The sequence below is a fragment of the Nicotiana tabacum genome, chromosome 18 (genome assembly GCF_000715075.1).
Source record: "Nicotiana tabacum cultivar K326 chromosome 18, ASM71507v2, whole genome shotgun sequence".
Classification (NCBI taxonomy): domain Eukaryota; kingdom Viridiplantae; phylum Streptophyta; class Magnoliopsida; order Solanales; family Solanaceae; genus Nicotiana; species Nicotiana tabacum.
Genome location: NC_134097.1, coordinates 153,355,026 through 153,374,492, shown reverse-complemented (window position 1 = coordinate 153,374,492; position 19,467 = coordinate 153,355,026). Strand labels below are relative to the sequence as shown.

Below are 19,467 nucleotides of genomic sequence, written 5' to 3'. Positions count from 1 at the left end.
AAGGGATTCTTGAAAAGTAGGCTCAATGATCAAAGCTAATCAAGTTCATACATGTAAAGAAAATGTACTGAAGATTAGTGTTATGTATTCTGAAATTGCTTATATATAATCATAAATTTAAATTCTAATACTCCAGGAATGCCCTTAGTGATAGACAAGAAAAAGAATAAAATAAGAGTTTAGATACCTATTATTTTGTTGAATTTAGGGATATAATAGAAAAAGGAGCACTTTCAATTTACTAGATATTTTCTTTTATTCTTGTTATAGGCAGAGATTAGTCAACACTTGCACAATTGAATATTCCAACATATTAGAATGTTGTATCATGACAATAGAGCTAGGGCCATAAAGTTGATTGACTAGTTATTTCCATCTTTCTACACTGTGGAATTGACCTAGTCAATAATCTGCTTTCTCTCTCTTTTTAATTTAAAAAAGGGTATATTTATATGAATAATTTTACCAGATATAGGTTAAAAATGCACTAAAACGTACTCTAATTCCTTTCTTGAATCACCACAATTGTTGTGGTTTTATAGTACAAATGTCTAGGCCGCGTCAATTGAAATCTCCTTCGTTACAAATTTATATTAGGGTAAAAATTAATTTTCTTGGTTATATATAAACTTTTTTATATTAATAAATAATGTAATGACAAATAAGTTCAAAAATGATTTTAGGCCACATGTTTTAATCTAACTGTGACACTTTAGTATTTTTTAAATTTTCTTATATAAATTCTTGGTTCTGTTACTGCGTATCGACATGAACTGAAGACCCCCTTTCAACTTTGGGTTTGAAAATTATTTTTTCCTATAACTTTGAGGGACCGGCAAAGGGAAAATACACAAAATAATACTTTATTAATTCGGAAAAGCGCCATATATGTCAGTGAACTATGCGAATTAGGACTAATATACCCGTCGTCGTCAATAGTTTCATGCCCTCGGTTTAACGGAACCATACTATTTTATCTTTCTTAAATAATGAATAACCGGACAAACCAAAATCTGCTGACCCGACCCGACCCACTCTTATTTCAAAGATATTTTTTGATATATTATTTTTGTTTGATTGAGAAATTATGTGATAATCATATTTATTTATTTGAGTAATTTTAGAATCGATTTTTTTTATACATCATTTCGGGAAGTAATCCTATTAAAACTAGTAATTTATATTTATTATTTTAATAATATAATATTTGAACTAGTTTGTGCTTTCTTCAATTATTTTACCATCTTCATCGTTAGGACTTATCTGTGCCAAACTATTTACGAACATGTATATATATCCTAATTCGCATAGTTCAGTAGTTTTCCGTTATTAATTAGCACTCGTCAACACGCTACAACTAATAAAAAGGACACACGACACAAAACATTAACTTACCAGGAAAAGTAGAAGTTGACTCTGAAGTCTTTGCAATTGATCCAAAACTCACGCACAAATTAACAAAAATAAATAGCCCCATTATTTTTCTTATGTATAGAGTAATATTCTTGATTTGTTTAAAAAATCACAAGTTTTCTTGTACAGTAATGGTTTCTTCCCTTTTTTATCTTCTATTGTTTCTGTTTTTCTTTCCACAACACAATTTAGCTCAAAATAATGGTAGAGTAGCTACTAGCACTTCTCTTACTGCAACAGATGAAACCACTCCATGGTTTTCACCATCTGGTGATTTTGCATTTGGGTTCCAAAAACTTCAAGATAAAGATCAATTCTTGCTTTGTATATGGTATGAAAAAATACAGGAAAAGACCATAGTATGGCATGCAAATATCAGTAATCCAGTGCCACGTGGATCAAGATTACAGCTTGATTCTCAAAATGTCTCATACTTAGTGATACACAAGGCAATACAATTTGGAGAACTGATATGGATTTTGGTAATATTGACCATGGATTTATGAATGATACTGGAAATTTTGTTATTATGGGAAATGATTCTACTGATCCATTGTGGGAAAGTTTTAGAAATCCAACTGACACTTTGTTGCCAAGTCAAACATTGGAAAGAGGAAGCTTCCTTGTTTCTCAAAGATCAGAAGCTAATTTCTCTCAAGGTATTGCTTCGGTTTTCTGTTTGGTGTGCTTGTTGTTGCCCTTCCTTTTACCTTTCCTGAGCCGAGGGTCTTCCGGAAACAACATCTCTATTGAAGTTTGGCAAATTCTTTGTCCCACATCGGTGGGCTCTTGAGTTTGGGGGATTTCCTCCCTATAAAAGAAGGCCTAATGTTTAGAATTTAAATACATCTCTCATTTGCCTTCTCATCTGTTTAAGGCATTTGTATATTCTCTCTTTAGTATTATTTCATTTGTATTTTTGGAGTGGAATAAAATATTGGTTGTGTCCGAGGAGTAGGCAAAATTAGCCGAACCTCGTAAATTCTGGTGTTCCCTTTATTGTTGCTTTATTGTCTTATTTATTATTTGGTGGCTGTCATAATTTTTGGTATAGTAGTTGTGACTTATTCACACTATATACATTTGGCTTCCGCAACAATTGGTATCAGAGCCAAGATACTGTCTAAGTATGCTCTGTGGTTGCAACATAGTCTGATCTTCCACATCAGAAAAGATTTATCTTGGTAACTGAGTCAAGGTTCTGTCTGAGTATGCTCTGTGGTTGCAGCTTAGTCTGATCTTCTACATCAGAAAGGAAATAATCTTGATTTGTGTCGTCAGCTATTAAATAATATTTGTGTCAAAGATGGGAGACAATAAACAAGAAGAATCTACATCAAGTGTCAACAATACGTCATCATTGGCATCTTCGCTTATGACAAGAATTGTGTCAAATGCGAAATTTGCGGTAGAAATTTTTGACGGGTCAGGACATTTTGGGATGTGGCAAGGCGAGGTTCTAGATGTCGTTTTTTAACAAGGGCTAGATCTTGCTATTGAAGAAAAGAGACCAGATGCTATTGGAGAAGAAGATTGGAGAATTATCAATCGTGTTGCTTGCGGTACCATTCGATCCTATCTTGCTAGAGAGCAGAAATATCCATACACAAAGGAAACTTCTGCAAGTAAATTATAGAAAGCACTGGAGGATAAATTTTTGAAGAAAAATAGTCAAAATAAATTGTACATGAAGAAGAGACTGTTTCACTTCACCTATGTTCCTGGTACCACGATGAATGAACATATCACCAGTTTCAATAAGTTGGTCACAGATTTGCAAAATATGGATACAACTTATGATGATGGTGACTTGGCCTTGATGTTGTTGGCGTCACTTTCTGATGAGTACGAGCACCTTGAAACTACTCTATTCCATGGAAATGATGAAGTTTCTCTCAAAGAAGTTTGTTCGGCTTTGTACAGCTATGAACAAAGAAAGCGAGAAAAACAGAAGGGCGGAGAAGGAGAAGCACCGTTTGTGAGGGGTCGTCCTCAAAATAAAACGAGGAAAAAGAAGGGAAGATCCAAGTCAAGATCCAGACCCAGCAAAGATGAATGTGCCTTTTGTCGAGAAAAAGGGCACTGGAAGAAAGACTGTCCGAAGTTGAAGAATAAGGCCAAACATAACAATGGAAAGACCATTATGGATTCAAATGTAGCTGATTGTGATGATTCAGACTTCTCATTAGTTACAACAGAGTCATCAACATCATCAGACATATGATTGATGGACTCGGCTTGTAGCTATCATATGTGTCCCAACAGGGACTGGTTTGTGGAATTTCAAGAAGGAGAATATGGAGTCATCCACATAGCGGATAACAACCCTCTTACCGCATATGACATTGGTTCAATACAATTAAGGAACCATGATGGAATGATCAGAACATTAACAGATGTTCGATTTGTACCGGATTTGAAGAAGAATCTCATCTCTATAGGAGCCCTAGAATCAAAAGGGTTCAAAATCATTGCAGAAAATGGAGTAATGAGAGTATGCTCTGGTGCACTTGTGGTAATGAAGGCTAATCGGAAGAATAATAATATGTACCGCTATCGTGGCAGTACAATTATTGGGACAACGATAGTGACATCTAGTGACGACAAAGAGGCAGAAGCAACCAAGCTATGACACATGCGCTTGGGACATGCTGGAGGAAAATCCTTGAAAACTCTATCAGATCAAGGATTGTTAAAAGGAGTAAAGGCTTGCAACTTGGAGTTTTGTGAGTATTGTGTCAAAGGGAAACAGACAAGGGTTAAATTTGGTACAGCGATCCATAATACTAAAGGCATTTTGGATTATGTACACTCTGATGTTTGGGGTCCTTCCAAAACACCTTCATTGGGTGGGAAACACTATTTTGTAACCTTTGTTGATGATTTTTCCCGAAGAGTGTGGGTGTATACAATGAAAAGCAAAGATGAAGTGCTGGGAATTTTTCTCAAATGGAAGACGATGGTGGAGAATCAAACAGGCAGGAGGATCAAGTGTATTCGCACAGACAATGGAGGTGAATACAAAAATGATCATTTCAATAAGGTCTGTGAAAATGATGTCATCGTCCGACACTTCACTGTTAGACATAAACCACAACAGAATGGAGTGACAGAACGTATGAATCGGACCTTACTGGAGAATGTACGATGTATATTGTCCAATGCTGGCTTGGGCAAAGAATTTTGGGCTGAGGCAATTACATATGCATGCCACCTCATTAATCGTCTACCATCTGCTGTTATTGATGGCAAGACACCATTTGAAAAATGGTATGGAAAGCCTGCTGTAGATTATGACTCTTTGCACGTGTTTGGCTCAACTGCATATTATCATGTGACAGAGTCAAAATTGGATCCAAGGGCAAAGAAGGCTATTTTTATGGGAATTACTTCTGGAGTCAAAGGATATCGCTTATGGTGTCCTATGACAAAGAAAGTAATATTCAGCAAGGATGTTACCTTTGATGAATCTGCTATGGTAAATAAGGTAACAGAAGATACCAAACAAAATGAAGGTGCTTCTAAGCAGGTGGAGTTTGAGAGAAAATTTATTTTTCCTACACAAGAAGCAGAGGAGGAAACAAATGAAGATTACCCTCTGGAAGGAGAGCCAGTAGAGGAGATTCCAACTCAGGAACCTCAACAACAACTTGAATCAATAGCAACCAGCAGCCAAAAAGAACAATAACGAAACCTGTTCGTCTCATAGAGACGGTTGCTTGTACAACCTCAATTGTAGCTGATGATGTTCCTACCACTTATAAAGACGCTGTCCAAAGTTCAGAAGAAGATAAGTGGAGGATTGCCATGAATGATGAAATACAGTCCCTTCATCAGAATCATACATGGAGATTGGCCAATCTCCCGAAGGGAAAGAAAGCAATTGGGTGCAAATGAGTATTTGCAAAGAAAGAAAGATTTCCTAACCAAGTAGATGTTCGCTACAAAGCAAGATTGGTGGCCAAATGATATGCTCAAAAGGAGGGAATTGATTACAATGAAGTGTTTTCTCCAGTTGTAAAACATTCCTCCATTAGAATTATGTTGGCTTTGGTAGCACAATTGGATTTGGAACTAGTTCAGATGGATGTAAAAACTGCGTTTTTACATGGAAACTTGGAGGAGGAAATCTACATGACTCAGCCAGAAGGATTCAAAGTTGCTGGAAAAGAAAATATGGTGTGCAAACTTGAAAAATTATTGTATGGATTGAAACAATCTTCTAGACAATGGTACAAGCGATTTGACGAGTTTATGTTGCGGCAAGGGTACAAGAGAAGCAAATACAATCATTGTGTGTATTTGCACAAGCTTAAAGATGGTTCCTTTGTATATCTTCTCCTATATGTTGATGATATGTTGATAGCTTCCAAGAATTTGGAAGAAATTGATAAGTTGAAGATTCAACTGAAGAAGGAGTTCGAGATGAAGGATTTGGGTGAGGCAAAGAAAATTCTTGGCATGAAGATAATTAGAGATAGACGTTCAAAGAAACTCTGTTTATCTCAAAAGGAATATTTGAAGAGAGTACTTCAACGTTTTGGCATAGATGACAAGACTAAGCCAGTTAGTACTCCACTTGCTTCCCATTTTAAGATAAGTACTACTATGTTGCCAATGGATGAAGCTGAACGAGAGTATATGTCAAAGGTACCATACGCAAATGTTGTTGGTAGCTTGATGTATGCAATGGTTTGCACAAGGCCTGACATTTCACAAGCTGTTGGAGTTATTAGCAGATATATGCACAATCCAGGGAAGGAGCATTGGCAAGCTGTGAAGTGGATTCTACGGTATATTCATAATACTGTAGATGTCGGGTTAGTTTTTGAGCAGGAAGATAATCAGTCTGTAGTTGGATATTGTGACTCAGATTTTGCGGGTGATCTAGACAAACGAAGATCAACTACTGGTTATGTGTTTACTTTTGCAAAGGCACAAGTTAGTTGGAAGTCTACTTTGCAGTCAACAGTTGCTTTGTCTACAACAGAGGCAGAGTACATGGCTATTACAGAGGCTGTGAAGGAGGCAATTTGACTTCAAGGATTGCTAAAGGAGCTTGGTGTTGAACAAAAATGTATCACAATTTTTTGTGATAGTCAAAGTGCTATTCAATTAGCGAAGAACCAAGTTTATCATGCAAGGACGAAGCATATTGATGTTCGGTATAATTTCGTACGAGAAATCATAGAAGAAGGAGGAGTCACGGTGAAGAAAATTCATACTACGGAGAATCCTGCTGATATGCTGACAAAGGTGGTGACTGCGATCAAGTTTCAACATTGTTTGGATTTGATCAACAATGTTGAACACTGAAGATTGAAGATTTAGACACAATCAAAAATTTGAAATTTGTTATTGAGAGAAAATTGAAGATGTGGAATTTTGCCAAGGTGGAGATTTGTTGAAGTTTGGCAAATTCTTTGTCTCACATCGGTGGGCTCTTGAGTTTGGGGGGGATTTTCCCCCTATAAAAAAAGGCCTAATGTTTAGGATTTAAATACACCTCTCATTTGTCTTCTCATCTGTTTAAGGCATTTGTATCTTCTCTCTTTAGTATTATTTCACTTGTATTTTTGGAGTGGAATAAAATATTGGTTGTGTCCGAGGAGTAGGCAAAATTAGCCGAACCTCGTAAATTCTGGTGTTCCCTTTATTGTTGATTTATTGTCTTATTTATTATTTGGTGGCTGTCATAATTTTTGGTATAGTAGTTGTGACTTATTCACACTATATACATTTGGCTTCCGCAACAATTGGTATCAGAGCCAAGGTACTGTCTAAGTATGCCTCTTCCCTCCCTAGACCCCACTTGTGGGATTATACTGAGTTTGTTATTGTTGAGGGTCTATAGGAAATAGCCTATCTACCTCCACAAGGTAGCGGTAAGGTGTGCATACATACTACCCTCCCCAGACCCCACTTGGGAGATTACACTGAATTTGTTATTGTTGTATTGTGTGGCCGACTCATTTTAATTATTTAATTATATTATGTCTCAACATGGTATATGTATCACGAGAATCATTATGACTAATTGGTTAGTTTTCCACTGGCTGCCAGTCTACTGCAATCCTTCCCCCTTTATGAGGACTCTTTATCCGGACTTGAAACCGGTGGAATTAGGAATATGTTTTAGTCATGTTAGTCTATTTACTTTAGATACTATGCTTTTTTGAAGTATCTTAGCCCTATTTGATATGTTCATGCCAATAGACATTATAGAGTTCCAGTACTTTTCGCTTATAATGGCGTGAGATGAAATTTAATAGAAGAAACATGGTAAGTGAGGATTTATATAGCCAATCTCAACTTGTTAGGAATCGAGGCGCATTTGTTGTTGTATTTCTCAATATGCCCCTTCACGTTTAGAGCGAGTACGATTTAACTTTTTAATTATATTATGTTTCAACAGGTAGATTTTATCTTCGCATGGTTGATAATGGGAATTTGGTTCTTATTACAAAAAGTGTGCCTTCCAATTCAGATGATGATGATGAGTACTATAACAGTGAAACTTCTGACGAAGCAAATGTAACCAATTCTGGTGATAAGTTGGTTTTTGAAGAGAATGGCATGATGTACATCTTGAAGAGAAACAATCAAAGGCAATTTCTTACTAACGGATCCATTCCTTCAGCTTCGACAAATTACCATCGCATGACACTTAACTTTGGTGGAGTTCTTACTCATTATTATCGCTCGAGGAGTCCTAATGACAGCGGCTGGAATATTTTATGGGCTCAACCAGATAATATATGTTTCAACATTTTTAGTGGAGGAGCAGGGGCGTGTGGATACAATAATGTGTGCAATCTTGGTACAAACAAAAGACCAGTTTGTAACTGTCCTGAAGGATATTCACTAGTTGATCCAAATGATACTTATGGCAACTGCAAACCAGATTCTGCTGTAAGTTGTGATGATGTTGCAAGGGGGTCACCCGAAGATTTGTACAGTTTTATCACGGTTCGTGATACTGATTGGCCAATGTCTGACCTTCAGAAGATTAGCCCTTCTACTGAACAAGACTGCCAAAGTTTCTGTTGAATGATTGTTTTTGTGCTGTTGCCATTTATAGAAGCGATAGCTGCTGGAAAAAGAAGCTGCCACTGTGGAATGGGAGAATAGACACCAGTCTGAATGCGAAAGCTTTTATCAAGAGAAGGAAAAATGGTGTTCCTCCTCTAAGTCCTGGGCTTCCAAATCCAGGATCTCCTCAAAGCAAGAATTGGCGAAATTGGGCAGTTGTGTCGTCCACGCTCTTAGGTAGCTCTGTGTTGGTGAATGTTCTCTTTGTTGGTGTACTTTGTTGGGGATTCTTCCACATTTATAAAAAGAAAGCGAAAACATTTCGCCCCACAAGTCATGTAGCAGACTCTATTTGTCATAGTTTTACATATAAAGAACTTGTCGAAGCCACAACAGACTTCAAGGAAGAGCTAGGAAGGGGCGCCTTTGGGATTGTTTACAAAGGAGTGATGCCTATCGGTTCAAGAAATGTTGTTGCTGTAAAGAAGCTGGATAGAGTTGCTCACGAAACAGAGAAGGAATTCATGACTGAAGTAAATGTGATTAGTCAGACTCATCACAAAAATTTGGTCCGTCTTCTTGGATATTGTAACGAGGGACCTCATCGCTTGTTGGTCTATGAGTATATGAGTAACGGCACTCTTGCAAGTTATCTTTTTGGTGATCAAAAACCTACTTGGAGCCAGAGGACGAAAGTTGCAATGGGGATTGCAAGGGGACTCGCTTACCTCCACGAAGAGTGCAGTACACAGATTATTCATTGTGACATAAAGCCTCAAAACATTCTTCTAGATGATTACTATATTGCCCGAATATCAGATTTTGGATTGTCTAAACTTCTGATGATTAACCAGAGCCGAACTCTTACCGATATAAGAGGAACAAGAGGTTATGTTGCTCCAGAATGGTTCAGGAATAGTCAGGTCACGGTTAAGGTGGATGTTTACAGCTTTGGAGTGTTGCTACTAGAGATCATCACTTGTCGGAAAAGCTTGGAGAATGAGGAAAGCTATGGACCGGAGGCAATTCTTACAGATTGGGTTTTGGATTGCTTTCATGACGGAAAATTGGAAGCTTTGGTAGAGACTGATACTGAGGCCTTGAATGACAAGAAGCAGCTCGAGAGGTTCGTGATGGTTGGTATTTGGTGCATCCAAGAAGATTCAACAATGAGGCCGACTATGAGGAAAGTCACTCAAATGCTTGAAGGATCTGTCGAAGTAACTACTCCACCTTGCCCTTATACATTCAGCACTACTATTTAAGATCACCCTCATTGACATTGTGCAATTTCCTCCGCTGTATATCTTTAATAACTAAATACTAAGGTAATGTTACTCATCATGTTGCATGCTCATTAAATTGTATGTTCTGCATAATTTCCTCAATTTTGTGCTGGTAACTGTTAATCTGTATTATGTATAACTACTGGAAAGGGGGGAGCAACGCGTTTTTACATGTCAGGATGAACATGTAATGAATTCTGATGATCAGGATTATTTTGATGTTTTAATCATGTGTAATAGTAAAAGTTAAGTGCTCGTAATCTTGTCGTGTTGAGAACAAGTGGATGGCCATGATTTGTTTAAGAAAATATTTCTGTTAAGTACCTTCTGTCATTCAAGATTTTGCTTCTTAAAATTCAAAAGCAGAAGCCATTTAACATGGTAAAATGTTTCCTCCGCAATTCTTGGCTTCCACTAATGACTTAAATAAGAAGTGTTTGCCATAATTTTCTTACCATATTTGGTTTTCCTATTTGTTGAAGGAAAGAGCAATATAATTACCTTAATTGGGTTTTCCTTTTTGTAGAAGAAAATTGTAATTCTCCTATATTTGGCTAGTCCTTTTTCTTGTAGGAAAAAGTTTGGAGTTCTATAAATTGAAGATCCGTCCTTCTCATTCAGTAGCATCCACAATGTAGCCATGTGGGCTTGAGAGTAGAGTTTAGGGGGAGAACTTTACGGGACAAGTGTTAGTGTGTCACTTGTGTTTGCCTCTTCGTGAGGTTGTTCTCTCGATATTTGGTACTCTTTTTTATATAGTGAATTGCTCATCTCCGTTGTGGACGTAGGTCAGTTGACCGAACCACGTTAAATGTTTGTGTCTCTTTTGGTATATTTCTCCATTGTTGTATGATTTATCGTCGCTCAAGGTTTGCTTTGCTAGCTTCCGTATGACACCTGATTTTTATGGTCCTAACAGAAACCAATGTCTCTTCTGTTTAAAGGAAATTTTCTCTTTTCTATTTAAAGTGGTTGTATTTCCATGTCATTGTTACTATGGACAAAGTGAATTTACTTCATTTCTTACTCAACTGCTTGTACCAAATTTTTGCATTGTCCCAAACTATTGGCTCATTACTCAGTGTCAGAAGCGGATTTAGAATTTATGCTTTCTTCTGCTCGGTCAGAGACGAATATTCAAGGGGAAGATTCTTGCTTACTACTGTAAACTTACCAAGTGAGCATATAAATGAGCATATGCAAAAGAAATTAAAAAGAGCACATTTTGCTTGCATTATTGTTCTTTCACTTGCATATTATTACGAAATTCATGTCATGAAAATCAAATGGAAATGCTATAGGGTACACCTTTTCCAGTAACACCAGGTTCAGAAAATGGTTTCAACAGTTCATATGGCACAACTCCAGCTCCATTTCTGTTCATCAAATTGCAATCAGCATTTCTACCATCAATAATCCCTTCAAGTTCCTTTAATCTTCCAGAAAATTTTTCGAACGCCGCGTTAATCACAGGATCCTCTGCCCAGTAAGGTTCCATGTTCTCTCCAACATATTCTTCATCTGGAGAATGATTTGATAAAACATCCAAAACTGCCATGACTGTTGTTGCCTGGATTTGTGAAGGGAAGCATTCTAATAGTGCATCCTCAGGTTTTTTCAAGAAATTCTCCCATTCTTCATCAGTTGGATCCTCAGTTGGCATTTTTGCTCTAGCTGTTGTTGGCCTATTTGGGAAGTAGCCTACACATGCAATAGCAAAGTCAATATTCTATGAAGTGAAGACAACATAAATTCAATAAGTACAAAATGAAACTTCAATTTTATCAAATTTGGAGAAAGTGGATGGGGGTGATTACAATGACAATGTAAAGATTTTTATACTATCAGTGTAGTTTTAACTTATGATAGTAGATAGTTATCATTTTTATCAGTTTACTACTTAATATTTATCGTTGAGATTTACCTGTAATTATCCTATAAATGGATGATTGTATAATGTCTTTCACATCACTGATGTATAGAACTTAAACTTGTTTTAAAACGAGTTTAACCTCTATACACCGATGGTGTATAAGAACTTTTACACTATCAGTGTCAACTAAAAGATAACTATTCACAAAAATTAAGATTTTTAACTTAAAAGATAGGGGGGGGGGGGGTTTACCTGCATAACTGTATTGTCCAAAGTTTACTGCTGCATGGTGTCCAGAAGTTACCCAAACAATTGTTGTGATAATTCCAATTAAGTCATCTGGGGTTTTTAGTTCTGGCCACCACGACTCATCTTTCTTGTCACCATGTCCAACATTTTTGATCTCTGACCACCAAGCTTGGAGTTCTGTATCGGATTTTATGAGTTCGGTTTCTGTATAGTAGTGGTTGACATAGTCTGTTACCCATTGTTTAAGGATGTCCCATAGTACTAAACCATCATTTGCAAAAGGGTAGTCTTCTATTGTTAGTTTCAAACCATATGGTGCATCTGGATCTTTCACAGCCATTCCCCTGTTAAAGTTTGCACAAATAGTATGTTAGTGTAAATAATTTTTATACTATCAGATCACTTAAAATATAATTGTATGTAATTCTCCATGATAAGTGAGATCAGTAACATAAAAAATTAGACAGAAATAACTTGTTACGACAAGTTAAAATACACTGATAGTGAATTACCTGCTAATGAGGTCTTCCGGGAGTGCCTGTCGATCAAATCGCCATTCAAGATCATAAGCAACAGAGCTCAACTCCATGGAGTATTTGCCGGGGAAAAATGAATTCTCAATAATGCCATTGGCATTAATAAGAGCATCTCTAGCTAAGGAATTTATTTCCATAGTGTATCTGAAGTGAGGATGCAGTAATCTGTATATTGGGTGCATTGCACTAAGTTGCCTATTTGTTGCTATGATGTATGGCTCTGTAGCACAATGAGTTCTTAGCCTGCAAAAACCAGTTTCAAACTATTAATATTTCCACAGATGTTTTCAGTCAGATAGCGAGCTATTACTCAACTATGAACACTAAATGAAAGCGGCCGGGAATATAATGCATGTGTCATCACTTACCAGTGACTAACAAGCTGGTGATAGCCAGAGTCCTGAGCAAGAACATGAGCTTTAGCTAATTTCCAAAGCCAAGAACCAGTGGCATGCCAAGTAGGGCAATATACTTCTTTCCACTGAGGTTTATCATATACAGGTGGCCTTGTTAGCTCAATGGCCAAAGGTCTCAATGTGCCATCTGGTGTCAAGAAAAATAGAGTTCTTGATCCATATAACACTCTTCCTTTGAGTTCATTCACTTTGTTCACATATGGTAACAACAAATCATGATAATCTAGAATAAACAGCTTCTTTTGTTTAACTGCCTGCAATTTATAATGTATTATTCAAGATTTAGTTAAGGCAGAAGGAAGACTATGTACAGATCATGTATAATCAAGCGTGTGTGTGTGTGTGTGTGGGTGGGGGGGGGGTCATAATTTAAATAATGGCCTAAAAGAAACCATTTATGCAAATAAAGGGAACAACCGTTGGCTAGAAATGACATTAAGTTGCTACTCTAAAGGGCTACTATTTAGGAATTAGCCAATGTGACTCGAATTTTAGTTTTTCAGTTAAATTTTTTGAGACACAAATGTCCTGAATTGTCCTGAAATTTAAATTTTTAGGAAATAAGCACAAGCTAATTCCTAAATAGCAGCCCTAAGAGCGGCTATTTGTGCGCTTCCCCAACCGTTGGCCTGCGGACTGCGGAATATCGTGTGTCCATAAAGAAACCATAAACAGTGTAATTTTTCTTATAAATTTTTTTTTTAAAAAAAACAAAGGATTTGTTTATATATACCTCTTCAACAGTCATGAATCCTGCAATTTCTAGCTCAATTAGCTCTTTTGTGATTGCTGATTCAGGAGGTCCATATATCTCAGGGTCTAGCTTGCTCTTCAATGGCCATTCCTGGAATTTTCATGAACTATTTTTAGTCCTGTGTTTCTATCAATAATTTGATCTTTAACCATAATGTATGCTTTGATTTATAAAACAATAATTAAGTAATATGATAAAATGAAATAAAATAACTAATTAAGGGAAATCAACCATACCGTAACCAAGCGTATACTATAGGGGTTCAAACCAGCTAAGGTTTGACGAGCAAATTCCACATCTTTAAACCAAGAAAACTTGTCCCCTGCAATAACGTCGAAAAATATATATAACCTTAGATTTTTACAAGAAATTTACCAAAGGTGCAATAATATTACTTGTGGTTTTTTTAAAAAAAAAATTCCAACAGATATATTATGCATTTTTGGAAGAATGGGACGGATGTGACGTCATTTTGGAGGATCTGAGCAACATAAGTTTCCGATATAATATTTTGATTAATGAATTTTTGACGAATCCGAGCAACACCGGTGACTTACGTTGAAGCAATTCAGGAGTTTCAAAGAGCAAGATATCTTTTCGTGTATCTGAAATGGCCTTAATGAGCCTTGGTATGATATTCAACAAGGTACTTTTATCGTTAAGGGGTGGAAGTTCGACTCCGACGTTGAACAGTGAGTCAATGGCCGGAAAATGTGGAAATCCGACGTCCGGATCAACGGCGACGGACTGCAACGCCGGCACCACCGCGTGCAGAACTGAGGAAAGTGTGTTGCCTGAGAATGTTAAGCTCTTCACTTCTGAGAATGCTTCATCTCTTGGTACATATACAAAGCTACTCTTTGATTCAGATAATGGATCTGCAATATCGCAACCACAAAATGAGTAGTATAAATTAAATTCGAGTTTAATTTTTAATCATCGGAAACTATAGAATTTTTATACTATTAGATTAAGGAAAAACTTTACAAATAGAGTTATGTATTGACCATGCATGTAAAAAGTATGTACATACTGGTCAATTATACGATAATTACATATATTTATATATAAGCATTACGTAATAGCCTAATAAAAATGATAACTATCTTGCTATTGGATATTTCTCTACACTGGTAGATAATTTTTTTTTTTTTTTTTACATTATCAATTTATATAACTTAAATCTTTATCGTTTTTTTCTATAACAAGCAGTTTGGTAACATGCAAGTTGTGGTAACATATTATGTTACACGGTTAATGTATATAATTTAGATCCAATCAAAGTTTAACTTCTATAAATTAAACTTAATAAAAAATTTATATTATCATGTCACTTCAAAGATAATCACGGATAACTATCCATAATAAGTAAAATTAGCATCTGGACAACACGACAAACAATCAGAAAGTAACATAATTATATAAAAATTATTTACAGTGTTATTGTAGAGTATAAGACTATACAGTGTTATTGTAGAGTATAAAAATATATAGTATATACTCTTTTTGTCCTAATTTAGGTTACATTCTTTTTTTTTTAAATGTGTCATATAAATTGAAGCGTCGGGAGTACCTTTCTCGCTTCGTGGGCCACCAGTTCTGCATCTTCTAGGATAAGGGAATTCATTACCACCAAGTACTGGTCTTTTAGTATCATCACTGGCATCAGGATCTCCAATATCATTGTAAACATCATAATCATATACTCTCTCGAACTTTTTACGTTGTCCAATTCCATCACCTCTCAATATTACAAGTTCTTTTCCTCTTAATCTCTTTATTGCACTTGGTGTTTGAGATGGTAGATATGACTGTGTATCAATATGGAAATAAAACATATTAATAAGCCTGGATTGATTCTCATTATGGATACAATTGAAAGAGTACATTGAAATGATCCAATTATGTTAGTAAAATTTCAAGAAATTATTGAAATCAAATATACACTAAATATGTAATCTCTTGACTATCAACGGGAGCGGATTTATAGGCAAAATTATGGGGTACGTGAATACATGGTCTTTTTTGTAAAATTAGGTATTTTATGTACTCTCTCCGTTCACTTTTACTTGCCACTATTGACTTTACGCACCCCTTAAGAATTAATAAATAAAGTTCCTAATTTATCATGATACTCATATTAATTGATGTATAATCTTAATGAATTTGAAATGAGTAATTAATATTAAGATCAAAACAGAAAAAATAAGTTATTTCTTGATATGAGAAAAGTGTCAAATAAAAATAAAAATTTATTTTTGGAATACTTGACAATTAAAAGTGAACGGAGCGAGTACATATTTTCTAAAATTAGTATAATATTAATTGAGATGAAACAAAAACATAACTATATATCGAATATTGGAATGGACCACTATATATGGTAAAAATAGTATGGGCTAGCGTACTGAAGTTGCAAAAATAATCTATTGTAAAAATGCATAGTAAAACTGTGTGCATAAGCGCCGATGTGAGAGTTATGTGTGTCATGCTACTCCTATATGTAGTCCAGTACTAACGAAAAGATCGTCTATTATTAAACAGTTACCAGGTGAACAAAAATTGAATCTTTTATTACCTATCAATATTCCAATTGTGCCAATTCGAATATATGCTTCTTGTTACATGTAAGACCCCATAATTGGGATGGTAAAATATGGACGTGGACGTGATTTTTAGAATTCTTTTTAGGTTTTGAAGAAAAGAAGGTAAAACATACTAGGGGTACTTTAAACTGTTTATTATAGGAAATCTTTTACTAGTTTAATATTTAAGCTTATACAATCAAGTCACTGATTATAATATAATTACAAGTAAATTGCTATAATAAGCTTAAGCAATAACCTGGTAAATATAACTTGAATCACTTCTTCTATAGTTAGATCATATTTTCGTCCATTATATATCAAAATTTGGCATGTCAAATGGGCCGGGTGGACCATGAACCGACCAACATAACGTTAAAATAGCACGGGCTAGCCAGTTTTTCGGACTGTTCATTCAAAAATAGCCAGCGTTTGCCAAGTTATTGAAAAATAGCCACTATTTTGCTGCAATAGAGACCGGTCCAACATAATATACTGGAGTTCGGTGCACCTGTGCATGAACTTCCAGCATATTATGCTGGCCCGGTATAGTTTGTTGGCTCCAGTATAATATACTGGAACTCCAGTATATTATACTGGAATTCCAATATATTATGTTGGAGTATTTTTCGGATTTTGAACAGTGTTTTCGTTCAAATTTATCTTTACATGAAAAGTGGCTAAATTTCGATGACTTTTGAAACTGTGACTATTTTTGAATGATCACTTGTAAAACTGACTATTTTTAAATTTTTCATTAAAATTGACTCTTTAAACGGCCCATGACCTACGAAACCCTAACTGGACTAACCCATTAATTTAAGGGGCCTGGGTCGGGCTATAATACTTTGACCCACTGAATCGGACCGGCTCCGAACTGATAGCTGACCCACGGGTCAACCGGCTCGGACCAGCGTCAACGAGTTCGGGTCGCGTCGACCCATTTAATAGGTCTAGTGAAAATCAATCAACCGGAAATTTCTTATTCTGGACAAAAAAAGCATGTCTAAATTACGAAATATTTGTGAAATAACTCACGTTTTTAGATCACCTATTATGGTTTGTCAATTCTAATTGTTTGGCTACTATGAGAGAAAATCATTATTAATTCTTTTTCCAAAAATATAATAAGATAGTAATTATTTTGGGTAAAATAAATAAAGCATAAATGAAGAGGGAATTTTTGGCAAACCTTGTTGGTGAAGAAAATCCTTTCCTCAGGATCATCAAATTTGGAGTGAACCCAAGAATCGCAAGTAATATTAACTATGCCATGGGGAAAGCCATCAATTACTATATTCTTGACATACATTTCCTTGTGGTGCTCATTTTGTACTAAAACTGCTCCAACCTCCCCAAAGTCTTCAGGAATTACAAAATCAGCCTCATATTGTGTGTAACCTTCCACATCTCGTCCACGATGTGCAAACGTCTTAATGCTTGGTTTCTTTATTCCAGTCTCTTTAAAAGAGATAATAGAGAACAAAATATATAATTAATAATATTCAAAGAAAAACCATTAACAAAAAGAATAACAGTTAAATACAAGTTGCAAGACAAAAGAGGACATTCTATCAGGAATTAAGACACTAAAAAATTTTTAAAAAAATTGGATAACGTCGCGCGGATGTTGCTAAACAGTATATTTTTATCGCTTAACCAATTCAATGACATTACAGAAAAATCTTATCAGCTACAGGCTATTTAGCAATAGAATAGACATGAATTTCGTAGTTAATTTTTGCAGTGAGAAAATGAGGAAAAACTTGAACAATTATGAAGTAAGAAATCAGCATAAAAGAAATATTGAATGACTTTTGCATGATTATGCCTTTTTTTTTTCTTTTATAAGATAAGGTAGTAAACAAACTTTTATTTTATATGCTCGTCAAAATTTCAAAAATTCAAAACAAAAAAAAAAAAAAACTAAAAAAGGAGCAATAATAATCTTCAGCTTCGAAGTTATTGAGTTAATTATTTAAATCGTTTTCAATTTTGAAAAAATTATCAAAGTACAATTTGCTTCAGTTTTGCACGTTACATTCGTACGTTGTTTCGGTGAACTGAGTGAATCCGATAGAAGATAATTTGCAAACGAAATAGCATCCACAAACGGCTTATCTATTATCAACATAAAATAATACAATTATTTACATAGTTGGAAAAAAAGTACAATTATTTACTTCACTATCATAAAAGGTTAGACAACAGATGCTGATTTGAAATTTGATGTATGCACAAGGAAATTTAGTGTCAACGGGCTCAAATATTGAATACCATATTTTATATATATAGAACAAAATATATGTAAAAAATACTAACATATGAACAAATACTAAGTTCTGAACTCATAATTGAAAGAGTGCAATAATTTAATAACGAGAACATAAAGGGTTGAACCTATCAAAGTTAAATCTTAGATTCGCCTCTAAAGGCAGATGCACTTTAATTAATTTAGTTCCAACAGGCCGGGTTCTATTGAACCGCGATATCTTTTAAGTGAAGCATAGATATACGTTTCGAAAGTCAGTGAGTTTATTGCTAAAAACTTTAAAACTGGTTGAATCCATCGAGCTTAAACTCTGAATTTGCCCCTCGTTCCAACCCGTGTACCAGAAAAAAAATGTAAAAAGAGAACACTTACTAGGATCAAGCTCAGCTGCAACAATCCACAAAAGGAGTGTTTTACCAAGTAAATCACCAATATCATCAAGTCCTCTTGTTAAAGATAAGTTAGTGCCTCCAACTGTTTTTTGGACAGTTATCACTGCTTTTACACTAGTAGATTTCTCAGTAGAACTAAGCACAGCTTTTGTGCTATTTGCAGCATTATAATGAACCCTAAAATTCTTCTTCTGATTTTGTCTAAGGTTTTTATTTAAAATATTGATGGGAAAAGAGGCTAAGATTTCTCCAGAAATAAATGATCTAGTACTACTCCATGGGATTAGGGTTTTTGTAGATTGTGATGTTTGATGAAGCTGAGGCTTCAACATTCTTTAATTTACTTTTTCTCTTTTTTTTTTTTTTTTGTGGGATGTAAGTTTAAGAGGATATATGATTTGCTTTGAATTATGCTAAGGATTCTCTTTATATAGATACATTTTTTTTGCTTAGCTTGGGGTAAGCATGGAGTCTTTTTCATTTTTTGTGTGATGTCTTTGACTTGTAGCCCTAGCTGTTGCATGGAAACTAGGGTTACAGATTATTCCAGATAATAAACGTGTAGATATATGTAATTTGTGTCTAGTCCCTTTGGATAATTCGATAAATTGGAACAATACAAAGAAGATTAATTAATACTCCAATTTTCTTTTAAGAAG

The 19,467-nt window shown here is 35.3% G+C and overlaps 1 protein-coding gene and 1 pseudogene across 1 annotated transcript; one reads left to right on the top strand and one right to left on the bottom strand.

Moving 5' to 3' along the window:
* The first annotated feature begins 1,471 nt into the window (after positions 1 to 1,471).
* LOC107817935 (G-type lectin S-receptor-like serine/threonine-protein kinase RLK1) lies at positions 1,472 to 9,850 on the top strand (annotated as a pseudogene).
* A 1,090-nt stretch (positions 9,851 to 10,940) lies between these two features.
* On the bottom strand, positions 10,941 to 19,212 carry LOC107820590 (linoleate 13S-lipoxygenase 2-1, chloroplastic-like). The gene is made up of 10 exons (XM_075237532.1): positions 18,789 to 19,212; positions 17,337 to 17,605; positions 15,133 to 15,370; positions 14,117 to 14,437; positions 13,796 to 13,881; positions 13,539 to 13,649; positions 12,758 to 13,059; positions 12,366 to 12,632; positions 11,857 to 12,197; positions 10,941 to 11,432 (listed from the first exon to the last, which is right to left on the bottom strand). Exons 1-10 carry the CDS (start codon positions 19,138 to 19,140, stop codon positions 11,014 to 11,016), a joined length of 2,706 nt encoding a protein of 901 aa, XP_075093633.1. The 5' UTR covers positions 19,141 to 19,212; the 3' UTR covers positions 10,941 to 11,013.
* Positions 19,213 to 19,467: the final 255 nt, after the last annotated feature.

Coding starts and splice junctions, on each gene's coding strand:
- LOC107820590 (XM_075237532.1), bottom strand. CDS start 19,140: ATGTTGAAGCCTCAGCTTCATCAAACATCACAATCTACAAAAACCCTA. Junction 13,882..14,116: donor AACTCCTGAATTGCTTCAAC/GTAAGTCACCGG, acceptor ACGTTATTGCAG/GGGACAAGTTTTCTTGGTTT. Junction 12,633..12,757: donor CACCAGCTTGTTAGTCACTG/GTAAGTGATGAC, acceptor TGGTTTTTGCAG/GCTAAGAACTCATTGTGCTA.